Source organism: Pinus tabuliformis, chromosome 8 (genome assembly GCF_031772625.1).
Source record: "Pinus tabuliformis cultivar Carrire ecotype Pingquan chromosome 8, CPIR1, whole genome shotgun sequence".
NCBI lineage: Eukaryota > Viridiplantae > Streptophyta > Pinopsida > Pinales > Pinaceae > Pinus > Pinus tabuliformis.
Window position 1 is genome coordinate 431,714,405 of NC_142294.1, and position 27,099 is coordinate 431,741,503.

Below are 27,099 nucleotides of genomic sequence, written 5' to 3' on the forward strand. Positions count from 1 at the left end.
CATGGCCCAATGACTCATTACGTTGATCATTCTGCCCTCTTGAGAGGCTTATTTTTATGCTATTGAGCTATCTTGGTGGGCTTGTCACCAAGGGATGTTATTATTGCACATTACTTTATTATTTGGGGCTTGATTAGGCTTAATTAGGCCTAATTAGGCAAATCGAACTCTTTTGAGATCATATAAATTGATGAGAGGTGATTCATTTCTCTTATCATCACTCGGATTTGGAATTAGTAGTTATTTGGAGAAATTTGCATTCCCTTTGGAGGACGAGTTTGGTTTCATGGATGAATAATGATGTTTGGATACTATTCTCTTGATCTTGGAGCTTCATTCATGTCATAATTTGATGATTGGATATACTCATTATACATGTAAGTGATCTCTTCTTCATGCTTATTCATATTTTTATCTTGCCACATGAATGTTGCTAGGATTTTCGCTATCTAGGTCTGAAGTTGCCTCTAATTTATGCGAAATTGTGGAATTTTTTATCTTTTAAAGCGATGCATGCATTACATGTGTCATGTATCAATGGGTGAATGTTCCTAGAGGTTATTTTCATTAAATATACCTTGATAAGTCATCAATTATTGAACATCGAAGTGTAAATTCCTTTGGTAGTTGTTGCATGCCCTAATTTTCCATGCGAAGTTGTCAAAAGGACTCCTTGATTGGGTATAGTCTCTCCAAATCACAAATTCACCCTGACTCCATCTATCCCAAAGGCAAGGCACTGGTCCAACCACTGATCACTTTTAAATATTATTTTTCTCGCCTTCCTCTTCTCTTTCTAGGCCTAGCCCTAATAGGTCTCCTAGGGCATCAATCGAATTCCATTCTAGCCATCCAATAATCTCGATTTTTAGTCCACTACTGCATTGGGATTTTGTCTATAGGTCCTCCAAGTTTGAAGCAAATCTGACAATGGGATCCCGAGATATAGCAAGCCCTAGCCACAAGACCAATTCTTGCCCTAGATTGACTTGGGTTAGTGTCCTCATTAGGATCATTACATTCAAATCTCAAAAGAAATTTAATCCTTTGATCCTATTCCCTACCCTAATTAGGTCAAGCCCCTCATTGATTGATCAACTCCATATCTTTGACCTAGTTTTGGGTCCACTTGGCTCTGTGGTCATACAATTTTGCAACTCCAATCCCACAAGGATTACATAGAAGCCTTTTATCCATAAGGATCCTTAGGTCTAGGGAGCCCCTTGATAAGGCACCAAGAATCCTCTTAGCCCTTCCTCGAGAGCCTACCACCTCGCTTTTGAAGCAAGCAAGCTATCTAATTGAGCCTCTCTTGTGAATAGACCTTGGGAATTGCTCTCTATCCATTTATAGATCCATCCTTCCTAGTGATTCCCATATACCAGGTCTCCTCCCTTAGCTGAGGTGACAGTGGGTTATCGCTCCATTGTTGCCCCTTGACCTAGTGGTTGCTTTATAAGATCCCCTCCTAGGACCCCTACTAGTTTAAGCGGTAACAAGCCTTTCTGACACAAATCGAGACTAGAACACCTATCCCATGCTACAAAAACTAACACTCCCTCTTAGCGAGGAAGGTGTTCTATCTTCTCCCGTAACATCTTCCCTCACGTTGCTGATGTCTGACATCTGTAACAACCTATCACTATCAACCAAGCTACTGCGCAAACTTTGATTCATCTGCTAACTCTGTCGCTGAACCATCCTGCATCTGCGCTGTTGCTGACATTTGCACTGTGCCTCCCTACATTGTTGCCAACACGACTGTGCGCTGCAACTAATCTCATCTTGTTGTTGTTGCTGCAACTACTGCAATTAAGAACTAAATCCCAGCAATTGGCTCTGCAACTAGCTTTGCTCTGTCTACTAAAAAACTTCCCAGGCCCAACTGTCACTACACTCCTTAGTAACTGACTGCTACTAGCTCTGCAACTGCCTTTCAGAATTTGACTGGGTCTGCTAAATAATACAATCTATCTGCTACCGAAATGTTGTGGTTCGTTGTAGCAAGGGTACTGATCCATGAGGAAACATCTATCTGATGTTATCCTCCTAGGACCCTGCCCAAATCTCTGCAATTCTGGGGACTAAAGTTCAAGGTATCCCCACCTCTCTCCTAGAGGTATTGTTGCATACAAGGTGAATTTGTCCTCCAATATAGTGGACAAATCATTTATGTCTGGCGAAGTTGTTGTCTGCTACTCCCCTTCTTGTCTTTCTTCTTCTTTGGACACTTTGTATTGTAGTGACCAAACTCACCACCCCTAAAGCATTTGATCTTCGACAAATCTTTCTTCTTCTTTTCTCATCCCTTTGGGGCTTGTCCTTAACTAGGACCTTTCTTCGCTTTCCCTTTAGATGCAAGCCTACATTCTCCTCGACTTTCACACTCTTTGGTCCTTTGCTACTGTTGCTGCAGATATTACTCTAGACAAGAGCAAGCCTCATCTCTTCCTGAGTGAAATCACTCCACAACCGATCCCAACCAGGTAGTTGATCTCATCCAGTGATACCCTAAACGAATGTTGCCCATTCCTTGGTGAAACTATTGAGAGTTGTACGCACTAGCTCACTGTCGAGAGGTGTCTCTCCAACTACTGCAAGCTCATCTCGGACATTCTGAATTCTAGTGAGATAAGGAGTCACTCCCTCACCCTTCTACATCCTGGTAGTCCTCGGCTTCTCTTTCAAAAACATCTTCTGGTTCTCGAAAGGATCCTGGAAAAGCTTTGCGACAACATCCCACATCTCTTTGGCAGTATTCTTGTCAAATATATGCGAAACTATATGATCTCAAACTCCATCAAGGATCATCCTCTTCGCCTTGGCCATCTCCTTATTGTAATTCTCTAGCTGCTGCAAAATCTGTAAGTATGCCTACAACATTTTCTGCATACATCTTTAGACCATGCTCATCTAGAAGGAAAGTCATTTTGGTTTTCCAGACACAATAATTAGAGGCTCCTTGAAGCCTATCCTGATCTCTGAGAGTTGTTATGGCCATCTCTATGAAAACTCAAAATTGGGAAAATAAACAAGAATCTCCTCCCTTTCCTGCTTGGCGTTTCTCTACTACTCGCACTTCCTCCGAAAATGCACAGACTGCTACTGATTGCCTCTGGATGTCCCTTCTCTGGTATTCTCTCTACCTGTTACCTCTACTGGGCAACTCGCTCAACCTTTCTGAAGTCCTTCGGAATTTGGTACACGATATGTTACTCCTGAAGCTTGCACTGCCTATCTGGCACAACTGCTACGGCCCACTGCAACTGGAAATCACGATCTCCTCCTAAAAACTGGATCTGGAAACCCTTTGAGAAATTCTGGAAATTCCTTTTTAGTGTGCTTTCCTCTTCCACCTAGCATTGATTTGTTGCTGCGAAATCCGTTGCAAAAGCACTGCTCCTAGATCTGCTCAACGAACTAACTAATCTACTCACCAGAACTACTTCCCAGCAAATCCACTGCCTGCAAATCTCTGCTTCTGAGACTGATAAAAATTTTTGTTGGTTGCAACTAAAAATTGAACCCCCTACCTCTGCAATTCGCACTCCTCGCTGGCCTTTGCGCAGATCAGAGAAAATCTGCCTAGAAACTCCCTCTGAACTGCAAAATTTCTCCTTCGCTACTGAGCTTCTAATTTGTCTTCAACAAGCTCTAATACCATGTGAAGATTCCTTGAAATGCAGCAACTGGGATTTATTCTTCTAGCTGATTAATTATGCAGTATATTTATTACGGAAAATAATGAATAAATCACACAACAATTCTTCACAATAAAATTATGCTACGAAAAATAAACTGGAACTGAGAAAATAGAGCGCACACACACACACAATAAAAATGACACCAATATTTTCAGACAAAAGTCCCGGAAAAAACCCAACCGGGAAAACCGGTGCAACAGATGAGGGTTTATTTTATTATATGCAGCAACAAAATTCGAGCACAATATATGGATGCCAATTTGGTAGTCCTCCAGCAAAACAATCTGGCCAAAATATTAGTGAGACAATTTCTCTTACCCGACAACTGATCTCAGCTCTGAAACTGGCTCTGCCTAGGCTACTCGAAACCCCTGCATCAACCTCTGCCCTGTCTCTGCGCAAGCTCTACTAACGCTACCTGTGGAGCTGCTTAGATCATGTCATTTTGCCTAACTCAAACACTAGAGATGACTCGCTTGGCTTTCTAGAACCTCTCACGGCCACTAGCACCTAAATCGACGTCCTCACCAGCTAAATCGAACTGCCCTTTGAAGCCTTCTGTGTAGGTCCTGCACAGCCTCACTAAGGAATAATGTGGTCCTCTTGTCGTTGAATCTCTGGCATTAAAAATCCACCAGAAATCATTGTTGTTTCTCCCTCTCACTTTTGCTTTCCTTCTGGCTCAAACTCTTCTTCCCTGCTCAACCTCTACAACTAGATAGCTCGACCTGCCATGGAACTCACTCTCCTTTGATGTGTCAATCCCCATCCCCGTCGACCTGCTCTTATAATCTCTCACTAGTGAACTAACGACCATGATTAGACCTCCATCAACGGCTAAGATCATCTCAAACTCAATCTGTGTGAGTTTCTAGAGTATTCTCACATTTCCTTAATTAATTACTATTAATTAACTAGTTTTCCTAAGTTAAACTTCAAAAATATTTAAATGATGGCTAATTTAATTTAATTAAGGTGTTTCGCAAGCTTATCTTGCAAAACCTTTTTTGGGTTTTGAAGATCTCATATTCTTAGCCCCTTTGACACAAATCGAGACTAGAACACTGGTTCGATGCTACAAAAACTATCAGACTTCTAGGATCCCTTCAACAATAGTGTCATCAAATAGCTTCAATGAGAGGATGATGATCCCAATATTCCTTGACGCTTCCTTTTCTCCAAGATGATGTACTTGGAGAATCTTCAACGAAAGCTTATCCTTCCTTCCTTCAACGAGGGCTTGATCCTTCTTGAGATGATGATGTCTTTAATGATAGCTTGATATAGTGATCTTCCTTTCAATAGGTCTTTTTCTTCTTTCTCTGTGTCCTTTTGCAAATGAATCCCCTTAAAAAACACTTCCTTCTTATGTCAACAAGATGATCTTCCAGCTACCTTCTCTTTCTTCACCTTAGCTCTGATACCATGTTGGAGAATGCAGTGGGGCAATTACTAATTCAATTTCTCCTTAACCTTAATAATTGCTTGTGAACTTTAGTATTATGTTTCTTTATTAGATCTTTTCATCAAACAGTTATCAAGGGCAAAACAATAAAGACAATGGGCACAAGATATAGGCTCCAAGCCAGGGAAAAACCCCTCCAAGGGGAAAACCCAGAAAGAATCTCTTCTCTTCTTATAGAACTTGCTTCAAATGAGAAAACCAAGACCCAAAACCCTAGGTCAAGTCCTCCTCCAGGCACCAAGTCAACCCTCCAAAAATCTCTTCCAAATAGGTCAAAGATGAACTAAGTCAACAAGAGTCAATCCTTCCTCAACCAGCTTCAAGCTTCAACTTCGGCTTCCGGCTTCAAGTTTGTAGCTTCAGCCGCTTTGAACAATAGAAGTACTTCTTTCTAGCACGTGACAATCTTACAAGAACTCCTTCCTCAAGCAAGAGTCAAGACAATGTCTCCAACGTCAACGATAGTCAAAGCTAGTTCAAGACAGTGTTTCAGCCCTTCTGCAACTTGGATATGAAATTTTCAGCCTTCTGCAACTTAGACCTACAATTCTCAACCTGCAAAAACCCTAACCCTCGCACGTGTGTACAAAAAAGATCTAACATTAGGTCTCCTTCTAGCCTTTTTCGCCCTTCTTCTTGCTTGATATCAAACTCTTGCTATTGCAGATCGAATTGGTGATGAAGGAGGTCGAAGTTGCTTGTATATACTATATATAGCCTTTCCATGAGGTCGAATACCCCTCTCTAGGCCGGCTTGTCACTGTCAGGGGCGACTTGTGCTTAGAGGCTCATAGGATTTTCTAGATTCAAAATCAATATCTTTTACATGTTACAACTTGCCCAATAGGGTTTTATACAATTGACAAGGACCCTATTGAGTTTAAGAAAAATATTCTTTTGACATGACAAATCCTAGAAGCATGAAGAACATGCTTGACCTAGATTGACCAACAAAATGGAGCATGAAACCCATGCTTGAAATAATATTTTTCTTTCTTCTTCTTCTTGTAACATAATATATACATAATGACATGAGAAGTTTGACACTTATGAAGACCGAAACTAGTTACATTTTCCAACAAGATAGTCTTAAAATCTCTCTTTAATTTCTAACAAACCCTTGTCACTATTGTGAATTCCTTGTGAGCCACATAAGTGCTTCCCCAAACCAAAACTATTTCTTTCAACTTCATTGTGAGATTGTTGTTGCATTTGGTCTCCAACTACAAATAGCATAGAAATGGACACCATGTTTTTCCCTCATGAGTAGTAACATGAAGAGGGCCATTGATTTTCAAAGCTTACGGATTTCGAGCTGCCACCCTTTTTTATAGAACTCTTGCTCTAAGAGGAGTTAAAGTCTAGCAATGTCGCAAGCTATGGGGCTTCCCCCTTTCTTCTCTTTTTCCTTTCCTCTTCTTTTTCTAAGTTTCCCCGCCTTACATCTTCAATATAAATGTGGAGGTGGCCAAATGTTACGAGGTAATGGAGACCACATCCTTTGGCTTTCGCATTAAGCTTGAAAGATTGGAGGTAACAAAAAGCCCATCCTCCACTATCGAAATTCTTTGTGCGAACACATATAAGATATAGAAAAGAGCCCAACCTCTAGCCTCAGAATTCTTTGTTTAGACACATATCTGAGGTACTGAAAAGACCAACCTCCACCCTCAAAATCCTTTGTGTGGGATTGTATTGGGGTGTAGAGAGCCCCTCCTCTACCCCCAAAGTCTTTCTAATTCTCCACACCTTGCTTTTCCCATCATTCCATCCAACTAGGGTAGAGGGGAGAGGTAAAGGAATTTGTCTCCCCTCACTCCATCCTCTACCCCACACTTCCATTCTTACATTCCATGATTTGTAAACTGCCATGGATATTCCATTGGACAATTTGTCACAACACATCTACTAAAATATATTCAAACATCTGAAATCTACACTGTGAGGATTTATTTCTCCTTGGGCTTCCATATCTGTAGATTATTGTTTATTGCATATGCATGCAAATTATAATTATGTAGGAAAGTAGAGAACAACGAAATAAAGCTCACAAACCACAAATTAACACAAGATATAGGCTAGGAAACCCTTTATAAAGAAAACCCAGCTAGAAGGTGAGGTTGCTCTACTCTCTTTCTTTGAATGACAAAATGGATACAAGTACAAAGAAGCGATGTCTATGGTCCGTGGGTTGCTATAGTGCACAAATCCTCTCTATTTGCTCTCTCCCTATCCACTCTTGGCTTCTTTGCTCATCTATGGAACAAAATGCACCCAAATAGAATGGAACCCTTGTTCCTCCTAGTGGCCTAGTTATAACATAGCCCAATAACCTACTAGTGGTTAAGCTTGACTCTTTCAACTCTTAACTAGAATTACAATATTGACTCTTCTAGAGTCTTCTTCATCACAATCACGTGGCTAGCCCCTTTTCCATGAATAATGGGGGCTAATGTGGCATCCTCTCGAATCATGGTGGCCAAAACAGGAAGGTCAACTTCCGAGTGGCATAACTTTTGCATACAGACTTTGATTGAGGCGATTTTTGCACCCTCAGAGGGTGTTTGTGTGTTGAATAGTGCAAAAGGATGCAATGATTAAGAGGCAAACTTTTATCCCCAAAAAAACATTGTTTGATGCCTCAAACTACTTCCAAAAGGTTCCAAACCCCAATTTTCCAAACAAAGACATGCCGATAAAAATAGTCTTGTGAGTTGATTCCTCCACTTTTTCGACTCTGAAAGCATCAAGATGGATGACAAATAATATAATGATCCAATGTAGATCATTCCATCTCCCTGTGTTCACCTCTCCCCATCCCTCAGCATTACTTTCATTCCTTAGACTATGGTGGAGAGCAGAGAGTTAATCCATCTTCCTTCCATTCACTTGCCTCCACCCCACTCTGCATTCATCCTTAGCTCTATCATGCCTACTTGACTAGTGCAAACGATGTAGGTATTCACTATTCTCTTGTACAAATATTTGAAATGCTCTAATACCATGTAGATATTTTTGGAAACACTTTTTATTATAAATTTAAAAAATTTACCTCGACCTTGAGGTTTTGTGGATCCATTTCCTATGAAATTTCATCCTTAGCACTGAATCTTGAATATTAGTTTACAGTAGCAAACATTTTTCTTCTTTTAACCTAATTCACAAGGCAAATTAAGAAAATAAATACCAACCAAGTGTACTTCAATGCCACAACAATTCAGCACTTAGGGCACACTTCCCCAACAAATTACAGATCTGAAAATGACTTATTACAGCAATAAATCTACCCCCTTAGCTTATAGATGTTTATTAAATCACTTAAAAAATTATATTGTATGTTGTGTCAAATCAGCATGCATAACCAACACTAGAAACAACTCAATAATGAAGATAAAATAAGCTAAAATTCAAATCTGCAAGTACATAGTTTGGATCGTTGTAACACTTCGTAATAAAGATAAGATGAAGTACATACCACAACGTGTCACACATTGGTATAGGTAAAGCTCTCCAAACCTAGCTAGATCATCCACCAAAATAGTGAACCTGAGACACCTACTCCTCCTAGCTAGGAATGTCTCCCATCTAACCTTGGTCACTCCACCAAAGATCTACAAGCAGATATAACACAACTACAAGTCCTCCTTAGCACCTTCACTTGCATAACACAAAATGTACAAAGTAGTCTCACCCTATATTCTCCACATCAATCACTCTAAGTAGCACTAGGGTTTTCAAAAGCCACAAAATCCTAGTATTTTTCATCACAAAAGCTACAAGATCAAGTGCTTCCTTTGTTCCTGCAAGGTTTATTCAAAAACCTAGCTTCCCTTGTCTCCTTAGGGAAAAACCCTAACTTGGTCTTCCCTTGAATTTCTCAAGGACCCTAGCACTCAAGACAAAAGAGAGCAAATATAAGGATAAAGAGTACAAAGAGACTAGTTCACTTTGGCTTTCACATCTTTGAAACAAGTATGTGATTACATGAGTGAACAATGTATGTAATAAAGGACTCTTTGCATTTCTTTATATGAAAGGTGGGGAAGGCCGACAATAACAAGTGGACCTCATCCACAATGAACAGCCTATCTACACACTAAATAGGCCCACATGTGGAGATCTCCGACGCTAGGTGACACATGTCAAGCTCCAAGGCATGCATGTCCAACAAGCAAGGGTCCAAGGTTGAATCCTCTTCAAGAAAGGTCCAATGCTCCTCCACTAGAGACCTCCAATGAGCCAATACTCCCTCATAAACAATGTGCACAACCAAACCCACCAAACCTATATGATTACTCCTCAATGCAAGCATCCTCAAGTCAAGTACAAGCCTCCATGCAAGCAAACAAGAGTCCCCTTGTCATCTAAACTCCAGGATGCCCAATATTGCTCCTCCAAATTGAGTCATCCTCCAAGCAACCTACCAAGTTCTCCATTTGTGCTCTCAATGACGAAAGTCACTAAGCCAGATAGATCTACAATGCTCCTAGGAGGTTAGTCACATAAGCAACACAAAAGGCATAACTATCCACAAGTAAGCTATCTCCAATTTGTATGTCCATCACTATACAACCAAGGGTAATCAACAAACCATGCACCCCACATTACATGAACCACCCCCAAACATGGTGTAAACCCTTTCTGAGTAACCAAAAAAGCTAACATCTCTTTCCATATGTTGTCTTTGCCTCACATTCCATAATCCTCACATTATGACTTTACAAAGGAAAGGCTTAAGACTTTGGGCGACAACACAGATGGCAACAAAACATGAGGTGATAAGAGGGTTGGCAAAAAAGGGAATGAGGTGGCATGATAGCTGTTGACCATGGGACATTGGGACCTGTTACTCCACCAAAATTGGTAACCCTATAGGAGAAAACTTTTCTCCTATCCATGACAGCCAGCCATGTAGCCGACAGCGACCACTAGCTGATGACATGCCATTATACCTCTACCACTTGCATCAGCCATATGCTTCTCACCCACCAGGCATGAACACATGGATGAAAGTGGGCCTCTGATCAAAAGGTACTTTAATCATTTTGCAATCGAGTGCTTATGCTAGTTTGTATTTGGGCATTTGATATGGATTATGGGGTGACCTAGAAGGAGGGGTTTTGACCGTGATCTTGTTCTCTCACCTTAAATGGGGCATTAATCTTCGATCCTAGTCCAATGGGACCTCCCCTAATGGCCCAATGGATATACGAGAAGCACTATTTGAGAAGCCCTGATTGAGATAGCATAGTTCCATCTATCCCTGTGTCATGCTTAACACTTTCCTTCATACATTACAAGCCCATATCTCACCTCTATTATTTGGGTTCAACTAACCATTGGTTTTATGGGATTTGACACCCATACGTCCACATACTTGGGTAGGGCCCAAAACTTTGCCCTAGGAGGTTGATGCAAGTAAAAGAAACAAAAAAATCATATCAAGACGACAAAACAAAACCAAAAGAAAGAATATCAAAATGCAAAAGATGGTCTGGACATACAAATTAGCATGTGGGCAAAAGCCTAGCATGAGCTCCACCTCACTCATTATGGTCATCACCCGGTTCCTGAGCACATGTTGCTCCATTACTTCATAAAAAGGAACCCTTGCATGTCCCAACCTCAATGAGCGATAAATTGACTCATCATTAAGGAGTAATACAATTGTTATATCATTCAAAGAAAACTCTAACCGTTGAGCTATAAGCAGTAATACAAGGAAAAAATCGAGAAAAAGTTAAAGGCGCACAAGAGGGGTTGGAAATTAAGGTTGAGTTAGTAACTCGTGCATCCACGATTATTCATGCATCAATGAATAATAGAACTTATAAACTTCGAAAAACTAAAATTCCATACCTTGGGTTTAGGTAGTAGTTAGTTGCATGTAAAGGTCTATGGAGTTGTTTGTTCCATCTTTCATCGATGATTCTCCATAGAGGAAGATACTTTTGTATTTTATCCTCGTATGATCACTTTATTACCTCTTTGGCTTGATATATGGCCTCATAAACAAAACCCGTGGCGGGTTTATCACCATCCACTATCCGCAACACACTCACAAGAGGCTCACTAAATCACAATATCTCTTCTACCTTTCTCCAAAAAGTTTTTTCAAACACTTTGTTAGCCACCTTTTTCCCTTCAACCTTTTGCTCCACTGAGATGCATTCCATTCATCACAAGCAAACATCCTTCCCAAGTTGCCATTTTGCTGAACAAAGGATTGGAACGAAAAAGTTTGTTGCAAATCGTGTGATGGCTAACCAAACAAACTCGCTACCCTTAGTGTGTTTCCTCATAAGGTTCAAAACCCATGAGTGGTTGTCGATGTATCTAGTGATAGATTTTGCTTCTTCCACACACTTCTTCACCCACTCACTTTTGCCAATATCCTCAAGCATGAGGTCCAAACAATGGTCTACATATGAAGCCGACCAAATGGTGAGGTGTTTTTCCTCCAACATCCTTTCAGTTACAACATAGTTGGAGGCATTATTTGTGATCACTTGTACAACATTGTCAATCACTACTTCCATAACAACTTCATCCAAAAGACGAAATAGTAATTGTGCATCCTTCAGCTGATCAGATGCAATCACAAATTTCAAAAACATGGTACCTTTTGGGCAAATAATTAATAAATTTAAAACGGTGCAAGATCTTCCATCAATCTATCCATCAAAACATAATTGTGCACCTTGTTTTGGTCAATGAGTGCCTGAACTCTGTGAGGTACTCTTCTATTCTTTGGACCTCGTTTTATAAAAGTGACCCCCTAATATCATGAAAACTAAGGCCTTTGAAGCCTGAACCACATGCAACTATAGCATCAATCATAGGTTGATAATATGGAAAATAAACAACATTAAAAGGCATGTTTGCATCATACCACTATCTAGCAATGCATTCCCAAGCAGCCTCCTTCTTTATCCTCTTCCATTTGGCATCAATGGTGGGTTTAGCACCAGGGTTAATGTGAGGTACAAAGAAAGAGTCAAGATTCCTTGCACGTGTCGCTTTCAAATTGGATGAACTATGGCCAGCAGAAGACACGTGCTCATCTCCAATTCTAAAGGGAAACTAGAGGATTCTTCAAAACTTGGAATATGTGCTTCAAGATCAAGGTCCATGAAAGGAGCATTGTCTGTTTTACTTTTTCCTATGTCCTTTTTAACTTTCTTGACTTGCTCTTTTCTAATCAAAAGGCTTCAACCAAAACCATCATATGACTTATTAGGTCATCAGAGACTTTATCACACAGTTTTACTTGGTCTCTCAAATGAGCTAAGTGTTCTTTAATTTTGTGGATCCCCGCACCTTTAATTATCTTCCGAGAGTAGTTGCAAACTTTGTTCCCATCTTCATTCAAATGGCAATATAACCATGTTGGATCATTCATGCTTTTAGGGGCCATGGCAACCTATACAACAACAAATAAAAATTTGCATATAAAGCCCTAACAATTCTTACTTTCTAGGGAAAAATCAATAATTTTTAAGAGATAAATACAAGAAAATAGATATATGCATAGAAGCCCTAGCTTTTTTTAAATTCCAGGGAAAAATAGCAATTTGTAAGAGAAAAACAAAAGAATATTAAGTGCTTTGACATACCTGGAAAAGCCTTCCAAAAGTTGACAACAATAGCAGCTCCAAACAACCACAAAAACAGCTCAAAAACCCCTTTAGTCACCTCCAAAAACAACTAAAAATCGGCCCACAGTCTTTGAGAAATAATCTCTTGAAGCAACTCCAAATCTCTCTAAAAAACTCTCTCCAGCTTACCCCTTCAACCAACTCTCCAAAACTGCACAAGAACCTCTTTAAAACAACCCTACAAAATTGCAAATATCTCTCCAAAACCCGCTCAGCAATCTCAATTCAAGAAATACAAGAAGCTCAAAAGAATATTGTGAGTGAAATAGAGGGGGAGAGGGTCTTTAAATAAGTTTGAGAGGGGGCTAGGGTTTCCTTTTAGGTGGGCCATCTAAGAAAATAAAAGAAATTTTAAAAAGAGTGATTTTTTGGCTCCACGAGTCACTTTGTATGTAATTGTACAGAACTAGCTGGTTCAATGAAAAATGATCGGTCCAATATCGAACGAACCATTTCCGGTCTACTTCAGCGATCCGAACCGGATTTTCCCTGAAAACAATCTAATCAGCTGATTCAAACCAATCTGATCCAATCCTAATAACATCGATATGCACTCCCCATTATCTTTCTAAAGAGTTGTATTTTCTAGTCCATTGACCTCTCTTTAACTAAATGATCTTATCTTACCTTATCTATTGGATAAGCAAAAAAAAATCAATCCTTACTAGTTGCTTCTTAGTGCCTTCCCATTTCAAATTGTCTCCTCCTAGCATTGGTCAAAATAGCCACTGAGAATCGTTGCCAATAATATAGCACATGCATAGGGTTTTTTCGCGCTCCTGAGACCTAGCCGCCCCCTGCTGTTGGTCCTGGACGCCGGCCAGCTTCAGCTCTCTGGTTCTCTTTCGGAGGGCCCAATATGTGCGTCTAACGAACAGCTTTTTTATCTTGGGTGCCTACCTGCGTGGCCCTGCGGCTGCTGCGCCCCATCGCACAGCCTTGCAGTGCCTTCCTCATGGAGTCCAGCGGGGGCTCTGCCCCCCCCCCCACACCCTTCCTCCGGAGGTCTCTGCGTTCAAAGCCATGATAGCTGCCAGCTCGAAACGCCCTCCCTCAGCTAGCCAGCAGAAATTCGTCAAGAAGCTTGACTCTATCCCCACGGTTGCCCTTCCTGAAGAAGAAATATGCAAAGCTGCCATGAATCTAGCTGAGAAAGGGTTGATAGGCCAGTTCACGGGACTCTGGCCTTCCCCCAAGTCGGTGGAGGACTGGACACAAAGAAACTGGTCTCCCTTGATCAAAGAAGGGGTTAAAAGCTACTTCGTGGGCAAAGGATTCTTTGTTTTCGTCTTCGAGAACTCGGATGACAGAAGCCTAATCTTCAGAAATGGCCCCTATTTTATGGGACAACAGGGGTTGTATCTAAATAAATGGTCCCCGGATTTTGACCCCTCCCAGGACATCCCCTCTGCAGTTCCTGTTTGGGTGCGACTTCCCCATCTGCCTCTACACTGCTGGAACCAAAAAACTCTTCAGATCATAGGCAATGCATTAGGAAAGTACATAGACCAAGCTGTAAGGAAAGATCAGTACTCATGCGCCCGAATCTGCGTAGAAGTCGATCTTGAAGAGGGTTTGCCTGAAGCAATAAAGCTCTCGGTGGCCGAGTGGACCCACGTTCAGGAACTGGATTACGAACAACTCCCTTTCGAATGCAGATATTGTCATGAACATGGTCACATCGCAAAGAACTGCAAGAAAAAGACCGAGGAGCAGGCAGACAAAACAAATGAGGATCACTGGACTGTAGTCCAAAAAACTGCCCGACAAAAAAAAGGAAATGGCAAAGGTAGCTTGTCCGGAGCTCCAAGCAGCTTCAAGCCCAATCAAGAAAAAGAAGTAACCCCGAAAGGCGCAGAAAAAACCTATACTATCCCTGCAAGCTCGACACAGGAAAATCTGGAACAGATAGCAGTCCCACCCCCCATCAAAGAGGGAGAAGAAGCTACCCAGGTCGAGCCCACGCAAGGAAGCCCCTCCAACCCCTCATATGCTGATGTAATAAGGAAAAAGCCAGAAGAAAGCTCAGGTTCTTCAGAGGACGAAACCTTTGAGCGACCTTCCAAAAGAGCAGGCAAGAAATCTCGCAAAGAGCTAAGGGAAGAGGAGGCCGAGCGACTCAAAGTTCAAGGAAGCCAGGCCACCATAGAAATGACCATGGGAAGAAACACCAGACCTAGGCCTTCTAAGGGAGGCCACACCCCTTCCCTCAAGTAAAATATGAAGCTCGCCTCTTGGAATTGCAGAGGACTGGGGAACGCATCTAAAGCCGAAGCAGTCATGGACCTTCTGAAAATAGAACCTTCAGATATCCTCATGCTCCAAGAGACGAAGATAGAAGGGCGTGCTCTTCTAGATATCAGCAAAACAAAATGGAAGAAAAGCGCAGGCAAAGCAGTAAGTTCAAGGGGATCCTCTGGAGGGCTGGCAACTCTCTGGACTGAAGACTTATTTCAGCTAAAAAAATCATATGAAACCCAGCACTGGATTTTCACGGAGCTGACTCACAGTACAAGTAAGTTGTCCATCTCTCTGTTTAATCTTTATGTCCCTGTCATATACTCTGAAAAACAAGACTGCTGGAACTCCCTCTCAGCCTTCCTAGAATAGCATAATCCAAACAATATTATCATAGCAGGTGACCTCAATATAGTCCTGAAAACCAAAGAGAAAAGGGGTGGCTCCAGCAGCAGAGACCCTATGTTGTCCTTTGTCGAAGAGCTATCACAGCAATGGGATTTAATAGACTTCATTCCAATGCGCGACCTATTCACTTGGTCCAACAATAGATCTGGGCCGGACCACATTGCTGCCCGCCTGGATCGATTCCTGGTCCAAAGCTCTCTCATGATGAACAAAAAAATTATCAAGACCAAAATTCTGCCCAAGCTCACCTCTGATCACAAGTCGATCCAGCTTCTCCTAGAAGATGAAGAAAATCTTGGCCCTCTTCCTTTTTGCTTTAATCCTCTATGGATTGAGAGAGAAGGCTTCATTGATACTGTGAAAGAAGCCTGGGCCAAACCTATCTCTGGGTCTTCAAGTTTTGTCTGGGAGCAAAAACTCAAGGCCACAAAGTATGCGTTGAAGGATTGGATAAGGAAACCAGCCCCCAATCCAACCAGCACAAGAAAAGAAGCAGTGCACACATTGGAGAACCTGCAAGCTGATATGGAAAGTAACGAGATCACAGCAGAGCTGCTGGAGCAAGAAACAAAGGCACAATGCTCAACCTATCGATCCTTAAGAAAAGAAGAAGAATACTGGAGAATCAAATCCAGAAGTTTGTGGTTAAAAGCAGGGGATCGGAACACCTCCTTCTTCCACAGACAATATAGAGCTCGGCTGTCCAGGAACCACATCTCAGAAATAAAAACAGCAGATGGCCAAGTCAGAAAGGGCTTCACCCAAGTTAAAGAAGCTGCTGACAGCCATTTCAGGAGATTATATAGCGAGGAACCTCAGGACTGTGAGGAGGAGACAACAGACTTCCTCTCTAACATTCCCCAACTGATCAGACCTGAAGACAATGCCGCTCTCACCGACAAAGTTACTAAGGAGGAAATAATCAAAGTCATCTGGTCCATGGAATCTGATAAGGCTCCTGGCCCAGACGGATTCACAATACATTTCTATAAAGTATGCTAGAACATCATCAAAGCGGACCTCCAAAAAATGATAAAAGGATTCATGAGAAAAGCTAAGATTGGCGGAGGCACCAACTCCGCTTATCTAGCCTTAATTCCTAAAGACTCCAATCCGGAAACTTTCACAAGATTCAGACCTATATCGCTTTGCAATGCATCTTATAAAATTCTGGCTAAACTTCTTGCAAATAGGATCAAGCCTCTGCTAAAAAGGCTGATCTCCAGTCCCCAGGGCGGATTTGTGGAAGGCAGGCATATCCTTGATAATGTTATCCAGGTCCAGGAGACAATCCACTCCAGCAAACAGCGAAATGAGAAAGGCATGTTGATAAAATTAGATATGGCGAATGCGTTTGACAGAGTAAACCGCTCCTTCCTCATTAAAGTTCTCCTCACCTTTGGCTTCTCTCCCCACTTTGTCCATCTCATAAAAGCCTGTATCAACAACCCGTGGATTGCCCCTCTTGTCAATGGTCGCCCATCCAAATTTTTTCAAGCCCAGAGAGGCATCAGGCAGGGATGCCCTCTCTCCCCCTTAATGGCTGACTCCCTTAGCAGAAAGCTCTCAGCTAAAAGAACTGTTGGCTCCCTTCCTGGACTCAAACCCTCCCCTGGTGTCGATCCCCTGAACCATGCGCTTTTCGCAGATGATTCACTTCTACTCGGAGGCGCTTCTTCCAGAATCGCCAAAGTTTTTGACTCAGTTCTCAAAAGCTACTGTAGAGTCTCCGGTGCGCAGGTCAACAAAAGTAAGAGTGAAATTTACACCTGGAACATTGATCACCAAGAGCTAATAGACATCTCGAATGCGCTGGGGTTCAGAGGTCATACCCACTGGGATTGGTTTAAATATCTTGGTCTCCCCATCACAAATGGGCCTAACAAGAGGTCTCTCTGGTCAGACATCATTGCAAAATCAAAACAAAAATAGCAGCATGGGGCGGCTTCTAGCTATCTAAAGGAGGCAGAGTCATTTTAATCAAGTCTCTGTTATCCACGCTCCCAGTTTATCAGGCAGCATTCTTACCAGCCCCCAGAAACGTTATGGATCAGATCTCCAAACTCTTAAGAGACTTCCTATGGCAAGGAGGGAAAGGCAATGAAAGGAAAATGCATTTAGTCAACTGGGAGTTGGTTAAAAGGCCAATAGCAGAGGGTGCCCTTCAGATCTGCGATCCATCCCTTGTCAACCTTGCGCTGGGAGGTAAACTCCTGTGGAAATTGGTTCATGAGCCCAAGCACCCGACCAGCGCTATTCTGCTGTCTAAATACACTCAGAACTCGTCCTTCAGTAATTTGCAATTCGAACCTCCTGTCAACAGTTCGCAGGTATGGGCTCTCTACTGCAAAAGCAGTTCATTCTTCAAAAAATCTCTATATAAAGTCCCGGGCAACGGCAAGCGAATCAATCTGTGGAAGGATCGAATTATGGGGCGCGATCCTTTGGAGGAGATCGAGGAAATAGCAGAGCTCAGAGAATGGTTAATAAGCGCAGGCATCAATAGGTTACGTGATCTCTCTGTTTGGGATCATCGGGGAGATTGGGCCGGGTGGGATCTCCACGACGCTCCTGGTTGGTTATCCGCTCAAAAAAACCAGCTAATCGAACTGTTGGAAGAATCGACGCCTGAAAATCGACATATAAAAGACAGTTGGGCCTGGGGTCAGACAGGTGTTTACTCCACTGCAGCTGGTTACAAAGCCCTTCAGGAATCAAGGAACAACAATCACAATCCAGCCTTTTGGAAGCGAGTATGGGACAATCTTGCCCTCCCAAAAGTGAATTTTTTCTTCTGGACATTGATCCATAACAAAATTTTAACTGGCGATAATCTGGAGAAGAGGAATATAGCTGGGCCTCACAGGTGCGCGCTATGTAGAAGTAACCAAGAAACAGCCCAACATTTATTCTTGGACTGCCACTACACTAAGGAAGTGTGGGGCCTCACTCTTTTGGGTCTACAGATTCCCCCCTTCACTCAGAGTACTGTGGCCGACCTTTTTACCTCTTGGAGCAAGCTCTATCCGCAAAGCATTCCCGTCAAATCCTTCTGGAACAAGGTTTGGACAGCTATTCCCAAATTTGTTTGCTGGCAGCTTTGGTTGGCCCGCAATGATCAGATCTTCAATGGACATCGACTCTCCCCTCTCCAGGTTGCAGCAAAAGCCAAAACCTTCCTCTTGGAAGCAACCCAACAGCAATTTTATAAAGATGATCCTCTCCTCCCTGAAGAAAGGATCTGGCTATGCCCCCTGGAGCCTTCTCCCCGAAAGTCACTCTTCACTCCTCAAACAGTAAATCCGGAATGGCGTAGAAGAGACTCCAAGGATTCTTTCTCAAACTGGTGGAGATCCAAAAAGCTAACCACAATCTTCTTTGATGGGGCCTCTAAAGGAAATCCCGGGACTACTGGTGCAGGAGGGGTCATTTATTCTACTGATGGGACGTCAAGAGACTGTTTTTGCTGGGGTTTAGGCCAGAAATCCAACAACCAAGCAGAAATTTTTGGCCTTCTCAAATCTTGGCATCTTGCCAAATAGCAAGAGATCAGGGTGTCAAAGACCTGCAAGTTTTTGGAGACTCCGAGATCCTAATAAAAAAATTAAATACGGAAGATCTATTCAGCAATGCTGCTTTAAACAAAATCTTGGGTAGATTGAAAAGAGTGCTTCAAGAATTCAACACCTATAAGTTCTACCATATTCTTAGAAACTTGAACGGTGAAGCTGATCAAATGGCGAATAAAGGATGCTCTCTCCCAAAAGGGCAGTTGACTGTAAATGACAACAACTCCTTCCAAATACCATGAAATTGATGTAATCCAAAATCTGAAGCTGAAGGATGCTCTCTTTGTAACCGGGCCTGCCATGGCAAAGTCCCCTCTTATCTTTTCCAAATAAATAAAATTCATAATCGTTTCAGTTTAAAAAAAATAGCCATTGAGAATCACTAGATACTCAAGAGGCTACAAGACAGTCCATCTAATAGAAACCAACAAATAACACATATAAACCAATTGAGCTCCTCACCTAGCTTCTAGGACTACTGTTAGCCAAATTAGATATCCTACATGAGACTACATCACTTGCCTCTTTGCACCATTTTTTATAGGACATTAACCATCAATGCCAAAACAAACACATCTTAATCAAAGGACAGTGAATGTTGGTGTGGGATAAAAACTATCAAAAACCACCCATTTTCCATCTAAGTTCCAGGCAGAATTTGAGATGCCAAGCATAGTTTGATGGGTCATATTTCCAAGGGCGTACTTCCTCCAAGCCCTAGGGGTTTTGAGGCTATCTAGAATGACCAAGAACCTTGAAAAATCCTGAAACGGCCTAGAACTATGCACTTTGTGAATCTTTTGTTTCTTCAAATTCCAGTGACAATCAAATTTCCCTGGTTGTTTTAGATATAACCTTAGTCACCGGGTTCAGCAAATTTAAACGAAAAAATTCGAAATTCGTCGAACTTCAAACGAATTCGAATTTATTCGTTCAAGTTTGCCAAACAAAATGGCGAACTCGAACTTGAAACGAATTCGAATTTCAAGGCGAATTTAATCATTGAAAATCGTTCAAATTCGTTTTGACATTCGTTAAAATTCGTTTGAAATTCGGTAAAAATCGTTTTGAAATTCGTTAGTGTGCATTATGGACTTTGAATTTGACTTTAAATTGATTTTATATATATATATATATATATATACATTTTTTTTTCAAATTTCTATATGTCGAATTTTATGTCGAACTTTATCGGCAAAATTTCAGGTGCCGAACTTTATTCTAATTTCAAGGTCGCCAAACTCGAACACGAACACGAACCTGGTGACTTAGGATATAACTCATATAATACACCCTTGATGTTTTCACCCAAGATTCCACAAGATACCCATCACGACTAGCACTCTGTGGATCTTTTGTTTCTTCAAATTCCAGTAACAATCAAATTTTCCTGGTTGTTTTAGATATAACCTTAGTCATCGGGTTCGGCGAATTTGAATGAAAAAATTCGAAATTTGCCGAACTTCAAACGAATTCGAATTTATTCGTTCAAGTTCGCCGAACAAAATGGCGAACTTGAACTTGAAACGAATTCGAGTTTTAAGGCGAATTTAATCGTTGAAAATCGTTCAAATTCATTTTGAAATTCATTAAAATTCATTTGAAATTCGGTAAAATTCGTTTTGAAATTCGTTAGTGTGCATTATGGACTTTGAATTTGACTTTAAATTGATTTTTTTATATACTTTTTTTTTTCAAATTTCTATATGTCGAACTTTATCGGCAAAATTTCAAGTGCCAAACTTTATTCGAATTTCAAGGTCGCCAAACTCGAACACGAACACGAACCTAGTGACTTAGGATATAATTCATATAATAAGCCCTTGATGTTTTCACCCAAGATTCCACAAGATACCCAACACAACTAGAGGTTTTTCTCCAAGTCAGATCAAAGGGATCATAAACAAGGCCCCAAAGCAGATTTATAGTCACTAACAAACAAGGAAATTCCCATGAAAAATAGTTGCCTCGCGAACCTTGCAACCATATACTTTTATCATGGTTTGAATGTTATTTAAGGAAATAAACTCCTCTTATCAAGCACAACTCAGAGATTTGGTAGGCACTCAAAACACACTCTTACAAAGACAAAGCTAAGTCGGTTTTACTTACTAAGAAAGGAATGGGTTGAATTAATTGGTATGGAAGGTTGAAAGTTTCATCCATAGCGGTTTCCATGTTAAAAAAGACTTTTGACAAAGTGGTGGATTGGGATATTGGATTCGTTCTTGAAGTAGCATTGAGAGATCGGGAAGATTCCAACAAATCATCCAACATAAGAATCCAATGTTGCAAGGCCACTAAAGACCATTAGTGCTATGATAAGTTTATCAAGGAATTCAATGGAATTATTATAAGATTGTAATTAATAAAAGGTGAATTATTAATTGATAAATGTTAAATCAGAACGGAAATAATGTGCTTGAACTTGATTATCATAGAACTCTAGAAGTTCATATACGTTCAAGAATCTTAGAACGTAGATGGAAGGCCAATGGCAATTTTTTTTTAGTTAAATAGAACTTTGTATGAAGAGCTAAATGATCTCTTCTTTTGTAAGCAAACCATATTTAAATAAACAATGAGTCAATGACACATTGTTGACATTTTAAAGGAATAAAGTTGTGGCAGTCATTTGTGAGTGCGAGCTATCTTCACTTCCATCTATGACTGCTTTCATTTACAGTAAGTCTATGTCATTGAACTACTTCTTTTCTCATATGCTTATTATCATATAGTTGTTAAACTAATTTTAAGACAGATTGGTTTATCATGTTCGCAGCTATCTTGCAGACCTGGTCACTCTTTTGATATCGTATGAATTAATTATCATTGGCTATCCACACTATTAGTTTGCATTGTATCACATCTCAGTTCCAACTTCATTTTAGCCTGCTCCTAGTAAGAGGATTTACTTTTGCACTTACTTTCTGCATTTTATTTTTGTAACTTAAACAGAAAACTAATAAAAATTGTAAAAATCAATAAATGAATCCAGCAGCCAGTGCCACAAACATAGGATCCAACAATAAAGATGGGAACCATGCATTGAGGATTTTTATCCCAGTGAATACATTTTTGTTGACGGAGGTCAAAAGCCCACATCAACAAGGCTATCTAAAGTCCCAGGAAGAAGTGAATTGCAAAACCATTTCATAGTTGTTCATGATTTATACGCACCCACAAAATACATTGCATATAATCATAGGAAAACAATGAAAGTCAACACCACGCAAGCAAATAAAATAGGGCAATAATTTAGCTTATATGTGACAACAGAAAATGCATCCAAGTCTAACAAAAAGAAGAACAAAGCATGTTGCATGGTCAAAAACCAATGTGACACTATAAAAGCCTTCACAAAGAATTACAAGAAAGCCTACAGTGATGAGTCAATGACTAAAGAAAAATTAAAGATTTTCAATGATCTCAAGAGACCTAACTTCTTATTTGCACATAAATTCTTAACCAATGAATCATCACATACTAATTTTCCCTTTTTATTACATAACCCTGTACAATTACAAGCAAAGACCACTATCAAGTTCAACAGGCAATAGATATCCAATATAAAGAGGTTACTAACCATCTTGCACGACATAGCTAAAACTACTTGCACAAATTGAATACACCATACACCAACAACATTGTTTGTTAGATAGAGTCTGGTGGCTTGTTAATGGAAATATTCAAATATACAACTAGTTTTTTTAGGAAAATATAAACATCTGTAACAAAGTTAAGCTTTTGAATCTTGACAGACAACATGATATTGGCACAAAATGCTCTTCAATCAACAAGACATGACAAAACATAGATGGATACAAATTACAATTTGGGGTGACAACAGTGTCCTCTAATGAATGGTTTAATGGAGCACAACCAGTGCAAAAGGTGACCTTCAAAAAAACAGCAACACTTTAGGCCACAAGCTAGAAGAACAAGCAGCAAGCCAGTACGCTATGTTACATTATGAGATGCATAAACATGAGGCAAACATTTGGTGTAAAAGTATACAACATGTTATAAACGGTTCAGGTGAAACTGTAAAATGCCATCATAATTCTTGGCTATATTCAATGAGATGAACCCATGGGATACTGTTTGTCTAAAGACAAATTAGAGTGAGATGACCTCATGGGACATTGTTTTAGTCTAACGACAAATTAGAGTTGCAATTGTCTCATTGTTCTAGGACTTGGACTGATTTTGGTCATATATTAGCATTTTTTGGTTGTGATTTGACTGTTTTCTGATGTATATGGGTCCAAAAAGTAAAAGATTTTGACAACTCGATTACAGTTTGTTATCAGCATTGACCAATATAGACAAAACATTACATACCCAAGGTCAGCACAACTAAACTTTGCTCATTGATCACTAAAATTGAGAACAGTTCATCCTCTAATATTCAATCTACTACAAGACATAAGATAGATGCTACTGTTTATTCGAAGACTCTAAGTAAGTTGCTCAATATCTTTAGATCGCATATACGTAAACCTAGTATCATGGAGATACTCACCCTTGAATGCCTCCTCTTGATATAACCCAGCCACCGTCCTTTCAGCCCTGCGCACCCACAGAGGTCCATACTAGTGTTGCACTGGTACCCTCACACTGAATGATGCAGTTTCCTCTCCTTCCCCTTCATCTACGTCCATATACAATGCAGTGTAGTGGGTCTCTCTCTTTTCTAGGGTTAATCCTCTTGGGTTACTCTTTCTTACACTCTTCTGCTATTTTTACTTCTTTTTCTAATGAACTCTCACATTAACATTCTAATTCATGCACTCTCACATTATCTTTCTAATTAGTTATATTTTCTAGTCTCATTGACCTAGTCTTTTGCTCACCTTAAACCATTTATAAAATTATTTTATCTTACTTATGATATCTTCTCTTAGCAAATGATCTTATCTTACTAATCTATTATCTTATTTTTTAGTAGTTGCTTACCAACGCCTTCCCAGTTCAAATTCTCTCATTCTACCATTGGTGAAAACAGCTACTGAGATTCGCTAGATACTCAAGAGGCTACAGGACACTCCATCTAATAGAAATCAACGAATAACATATACAAACCAATTGAGCTCCTCACCTAGCTTCTGGTACTACTGATAGGCAAATTAGATATCCTACATGAGACCACGTCACTTGCCTTTTAGCACCTTTTTCGATAGCACATTGACCCTCAATGCCAGAAAAGACACCTCTTCATTAAAGGACGCTCAATTCTGGCGTGGGATAAAAATTACCAAAGCCACCCATTTTCCCGCCATGTTCCAGGCAGAAATTGAGATGCTAGGCATAGTTCCACGGCTCAGAGTTTCAAGGGCATAGTTCCTCCACAGGTTCTAAGAGTATCTGACGCGACCCAGGACCTTGAAAATACTGAAAACACTTACTGGTACTACTACTAAGAGGCAAATTAGATATCCTACATGAAACCACATCACTTGCCTTTTTGCACCTTTTTTGATAGCGCATTGACCATTAATGCCAGAAAAGACACACCTTCATCAAAGGACGCTCAATTCTGGCTTAGGATAAAAATTACCAAAACTACCCATTTTCCCGCCAAGTTCCAGGAAGAAATTTCGGCAGAAATAGAAATTCTAGGCATAATTCCACGGGTCAGAGTTTCAAGGGCATAGTTCCTCCACAGGTTTAAAGGGTATCTGAAGCGACCCGGGACCTTGAAAATACTGCAACAGACTGAACTATACCCTCTACATTTTTTGCTTCGCCAGATTACAATAACAATTAGATTTTCCCGGCCGTTTTGGATATAACCCATATAATACGCCCTCAGTGTTCACCCAAGATTCCACAAAACACCCAACATAGCTAGAGATTTTTCTCGAAGTGAGATCATCAAGAAGGTTCCTAGGCAGATTTATGGTCACAAACAAATAAGGGCAATGCCAGTTAAAAAAATAGCTACTTGACTCCCCTTGCAGTCATATTTTCTTATCATGGTTCAAATGTTATTTCATGAAATAAACTCCTCTTATCAAACACAACTCAGAGACTTAGTAAACACTCAAATCATGGTTCAAATGTTATTTCATGAAATAAACTCCTCTTATCAAACACAACTCAGAGACTTAGTAAACACTCAAAGCACACTCTTACATGGCAAGTTTGGCCACTTTTTTTTAATAAGAGGGTTTAGAATCTCTCGGAACTTGTGAAGACGGAAATAGTAGAGATGACTGTATTGTTGCCCCTTGTACCTCTGCATCCTTAGCAGGTATTTCTCATCCTGCCAAATCAAGTATAACTGTTCATGCATACATATATATAGATGAAGCTGAAGACAAAGGAAGGGGAAAGTATTCGGAAAGGGAAACAAACCTGGCCTTTATAATCAGCTTGTTTCCTCTCTAGATGATCAGAATCTGTGTCCACCTCCATCGGTTGCATGCTTTCTGGACCAGGAGGCAATGCTAATAAACAATATCCAAATCCAGGTGCTGCCGTAGAAGGCCCTTACTGCACTAACATTTGCTTGCTAATATGCCGATAGGAGCACGAAATCTAACAAGGCTTCCAGTATCTTCGTTAGTGTATATTTTCATTTTTCAAGAATGTTTTCTTGCTAAACTGTTTTATCGTGGTAAGTGGGGTTGTGTTCCATGGTGTATTACAGCCATTTAGATTGGATTCTTAACGAATCTGGTGTGGTTTAGAGCGAGAATATGACGTTGTTTTCAAATATATTATGCTGGAGCTTAATTGGATTGATTAATCTAAAAAAATCACAATTATATTACATAATTCGTGTGCTTCCTATTTTATTAAAGTTGTTTAAATCATTATATTACATAATTCGTGTGCTTCATATGTTATTAAAGTTGTATAATGATTTAAATTGTGGTTAAAATTTAAATTTAATATTTGCATTTTATTAATGAAATATTATGGCTAGTTCAATGTGAGATGATCAGTGAAATAAAATAAATCGAGAATCTCTATCCCTTATCAAACGATAGAATAACAATCTCATGCAAGTAGTACAATTTGAATTTTTATTTTTTTTTTCATAGAATTTATGTTCATAGAATTTATAATCATAGTGAACAAAGTAACTCTGCCATAAGTATGTTTAAGTATTTATTGATATCTAAGAATTTATTATTTATGTTTTTTATAAATTTAGCACAAAGAAGATTATGAGTGAGCTTTTCTTGTATCTTTGTGTTTTAAGTGGGAGAATAGATCTGTGCATTAAATCGGTGTTGTGTGTCTTTATGCACAGTGATTAGATTGTGCATTAAATCTTTTTCTTACACTAAATGTGCTCTTGTGGAAATTATCAAGTACTTGGTCAATTTTTTGTTTGATTTTTTCCAAAACATCTGTGGTTATGTATAATGATTTCAAGTGATCCATGTGACCATACAACTTTTCAGTGATTATAAGATTAAATGTTTTTTTCCACATAAAGTAATGGAGGGCATAACCCAACAAAGACCTTCCCAATCATTTCAAAAGTAATGCAAATTCAAAAAGGCATTGCAACTTTTCAACTCACGCATTACCTTAAGAGTATATTGAAAGCAACTAATGAAACACATGAAGGAGTACTGCAACATTGGAGCTTTAAACTTCTTTTATGTATAATTGTTTAAATTTATTTTATGTATAATTATTTTATAAATATTTAAAGAAAAATGTTATTGATGATATTTTGAGTTAGGATAGGTTTTTCACAATATTAAAAATAAATAAATAAATTGAGTTAGTGAAAGAGTGTAGTTGATATTTTTTTATCAAGTATAGTTAACATTTTATTAAGTAATACGATTATATAAATTAAATAGTTTGTAAATATTGATAAACATTGAAACACTTACTTCATAATACCTCTCACATTGATAAGATTAAAAAATCATAAAAATCGGGGGAGGCCTAGAGGGGTAATTTTCTGCCCCGAAGAAAAAATAGAGCTCAAATTTGCATAGGGGTTGGGGAAATCCTCCAATAACCAAGCAGAGGCACTAGTTGATCCGGATTTAAACAGGAATGCAACAAATTACATAGATAACCAT

The 27,099-nt window shown here is 39.8% G+C and overlaps 1 protein-coding gene across 1 annotated transcript in view; it reads right to left on the bottom strand.

Moving 5' to 3' along the window:
• The window catches only part of LOC149235898 (DNA polymerase delta small subunit-like), a 100,479-nt gene extending 74,801 nt beyond the window's left edge, over positions 1-25,678 (bottom strand). Inside the window, exons 1-2 of the mRNA XM_089372276.1 lie at positions 25,403-25,678; positions 25,181-25,310 (exon numbers count right to left, since the gene is read on the bottom strand). Coding sequence (XP_089228402.1) covers positions 25,181-25,310; positions 25,403-25,471 — 199 coding nt within the window. The 5' untranslated portion in view covers positions 25,472-25,678. The remainder of the gene's footprint in view (positions 1-25,180; positions 25,311-25,402) is intronic.
• Positions 25,679-27,099: the final 1,421 nt, after the last annotated feature.